This window comes from Dipodomys ordii, unplaced genomic scaffold (assembly GCF_000151885.1).
Source record: "Dipodomys ordii isolate 6190 unplaced genomic scaffold, Dord_2.0 Scaffold34, whole genome shotgun sequence".
Taxonomy (NCBI): Eukaryota; Metazoa; Chordata; class Mammalia; order Rodentia; family Heteromyidae; genus Dipodomys; species Dipodomys ordii.
In genome coordinates, this window is record NW_012267250.1 from 14254736 (window position 1) to 14258235 (window position 3500).

The 3500-nt window shown below is 46.1% G+C and overlaps 1 protein-coding gene across 1 annotated transcript in view; it reads right to left on the bottom strand.

Annotated features, from left to right (window-relative positions):
* LOC105986239 (phenazine biosynthesis-like domain-containing protein) overlaps nt 1-3500 on the bottom strand; it is a 25569-nt gene that overhangs the window by 2557 nt on the left and 19512 nt on the right. The window contains exon 5 of the mRNA XM_013017052.1: nt 1477-1655. Coding sequence (XP_012872506.1) covers nt 1477-1655 — 179 coding nt within the window. The remainder of the gene's footprint in view (nt 1-1476; nt 1656-3500) is intronic.

The following is a 3500-nucleotide window of genomic DNA, read 5'->3' on the forward strand; positions in this document are numbered from 1 at the left end:
GCTGATCAAATCTCTAGGCTCAGGCCCATACCTGGGAGGGCATTAGGTAAGCAGGGCCTCCCCTTTGTATGCATGCATGAGGACAAGAATGATTATCCACAGGGCTGGGAAGGTGGCTCAGTGGTAGAGTGCTTGCCTTGCATGCCTGAGGCCCTGGGTTCGATTCCTCAGCACCACCTAAGCAAAAAGAAAAAAGCTGAAGTGGCGCTGTGGCTCAAGTGGTAGAGTGCTAGCCTTGAGCTGAAGAGCTGAGGGACAGCGCCCAGGCCCAAAGTTCAGGCCCCATGACTGGACCCCCCCAAAAAAAATGATTATCCTACAATGACCTTTTTGGCCTATAATGCCCAGGAACTGGGTGGTTCAAGACTATTTCACCTCTATGCGGAACCTGTGCAAATACCCCTCTGGTACAGAAGCTGTACCTGTCAGTCAACCTGTCCATCAATATTCACACCAAACAAAGAATCACCCACATCTCACCCTGACCCAAATAAAATCCCAGTCAAACTAAGACTAGACTATAGAACCCTGCTCAGCCTGCCCCTTGCTCTGCTCTCATTCATTTCAATAAACTTTTTCTATTATTCTCATGATGCTTTGTGTCTTGCTTGCATTTATCTCTCTCCAGATGGAAAGAGCTAAGGTAGATGCATGGTACATTAACAAAACTTCTGCACCACCTCCTTAAGAGCTGGAGTCCATGCCCCCCAGAAGGCTTCCCATCAACCCTTCCTCCTCCCTGGGCTGCTAGAGCCATGGTTTTCAATGACCTATGAAAGGAGGAGGCATTGCATTCCTTTGATTTCATCCCTCTCTTAAGGCTGGTGGAAGATGTGTCCTTGGTTCAGTGAGCTAGTTGCTTAGTTTCTAGAACAGCTCCAGTGATTAGCCAGTTTCTGAGTACTGTGTGCATAAAGCTAACTTGTCATCTGATCAAGATGGAGAACTGAAAGTTAGGATTGCATACCCAGGCTGTCTGACCCTGCTATAATGCTTTTCAGTGAAGAAATGGAGGGAGGGAGACAGAGAAACAAAGGGAGTTCAAGCAAGCATGAGCTACTCAGAAGGCTGGGATCTGTGGATCAAAGTTCAAAGCCAGCCAGAAAGTTCCTGAGACTCTCAACTCCAATTAACCAGCAAAAATCCAGAAGTGAGGTATGGCTCAAGTGCTAGATCACCAGTCTTGAGTGAAAAAAGCTGAAGTAAGAGTGTGAGGCCCTGAGTTCAAGCTCTAGTACCAGCACATACACATAAGTATCTCAGAACTAAAGCAACCTTGAAGGCCACGTGAAGGTCCTCTAGAGAGTTATTTGTTATCCTTGTTTTTTCTTTCTTTTTTAAAGATGGGGTTATCACTATGTTGCTCAGTTTGGTCTTCAATTCTTGGCCCTAGCAGGGACTATAGTATGTACCACTATACCCAGCTTCTCCTCTTTCATGTTTAACCCCCTCCTGTGGTCTCAAAGAAAACAGTACCTGTTACGGGGTCCTCAGCCACATCCCACCATGGAGCAAAATATCTGGAGTAGAAGTCAAATGCTTGGGTCTGCCCACCAGGCTCTCCTTTCAGGGTGAGAATGAGTCCTTTCACCTTTCCTGTATTTTCAATGTGAGGCAGATTCTCTGTGTTCACCTTCAGGGTCTCTAGAAATGACCTTGGGTAGAAATGGTCTGGATTAGCACAAAGCCAGGTCATAGACTGACGACTCCAGAAAATGGGAGCCAGGCCAGGGCAACTGCCCAGATGGCTGCGTAATACAGGGAGGCCGAGTAGAGAGATGAGACAGAAAAGCCAAAAACATTAATATTGAAAACTTAGAAACTAGAACCAGAAAGTTAAGTGAAAAACCACCAGCTCTCTGCTCTTTTCTGGCTCTTTCTCAGGTCTTTCCTTCTCTTCTCTTTCCCAGCTCTCTTCTCTTTCCCAGCTCTCTTCTCTTTCCCAGCTCTCCCAGCTCTCTTTCCCAGCCTTTCCCCACCGCGTGGAGGACCAAGATGGCCTGGTGCCAGCTGGAACAATGAATAAACCTACTCCTTACCTGAATACCACGTGCGTGGTGCTGTTCTTACTCGGCTACCTCTTTTTAAAAACCTAACATAAATGGTGCTGTGACTCGGATAAAGGGTTTAAAGTCAGGATAGCTGGGATTCCTCTCTGTTTTTTTTCCTCTTTTTTCTTTTTTGTTTGTTTTTCCCTTTTTGCTCTGAGGAATACCCACAGTTCTGACGGCCTTTTGCAAATCGGTCTGTCTGCTGCAGACACAGCGCATCAATACCATTGCTGGCCTTCACATCCACGTCCACACCACTTCTCTACTCTGGTGAGTGAAACTACTCTCTAAGGTTCTCTGTTGTTCAGTCTCTGTCCAGACGTGGCGCCACTCCAGAGAGCTCCTAGGGCCTTTAGCTGAAAGGCTGGTCACCTCTGAAGCCAAGGACGCTTGGTTTTGGGGTTTGGCCATTTCTCTCTAGAGGGCTCTGGGCGAAGCCGGGACGCCGCTTCTGCCTGGTCAGCTCTCCTTCACTCACCAGACTGATTCTCCTACATACTTAATGGGGTGCTGCGAATCACGCCTGAGCTGTGAAACCCCTTTGAAATGTCTCCTGCGCTCCCTGGAAAGCCAGAGCGCCTCATTTTTGTGCCATTCTCAGATGTAGACGGTTTTTACCACTGCAATGGTAAATGGTCAGAAGTCTGCTTACTTTGAGGTTCTCTTTGCTCTCTCTCTGCCATTCATGTCCAACTTTCCCTATCTCTCCCTTTCTCTTTTCTCCATTTTGGCTTGTGTCCTGAAGAGTGCGATGCAGGCTGGGTCCCGGGGACCCCCTCTAGCTTCCCTCTCAAAGGCTAGCCAATGTAGGCTTGATCTGTTTGTTCAGGGTTTCTTTGCATTCTTTCAGAAATTCGCCATCTTGAATTCGCCATCTTGGCCACATGGTAGGTTAAGGGTTTGGCCCCAGCTGATCCTTAACCTTCCACTAAGTTTACTACTCCATCCATCTATTCTAAGGTGCCTTGCTAACAAGTTGCTCTTTTCACAGGCCCTGGTAACTGAGGCCCAACCATGTGATGTGCTTTGTTAGCAAAGATTTCTAAACATTGTTGTCAAAATTTTAGGCTTTGAGGGGCTGGAATGTAGCTCTGTGGCAAAGCGCTTACCTAGCAAGTGCAATGTCCTGGGTTCCATCCCCAGTACCAAAAAAAAAAAAAAAAGACAAAAAATACAGTTAAAAAAATTTTAGGCTTTGAGTTTTGTCTTTTTTGTTTTGTGTTGTGTGTTCTACTGACTACATGGTTCTAAAATACTGGGCATATCTGTGCTAAAATTCTCATCACATCTAATGAGTTTTGTCATTTCAGAATATATGTTGGCAGTTCTTGATAAGGACCAGGTAAGCTCTACTTATTCTACTTGATCTCCTTGTTGCTTTAATTGGAAATAATAAAGGGCTTTTGTGACAAAGATTTCAGTTCAAAGCCAGCCTGGGCTGAAAAATCC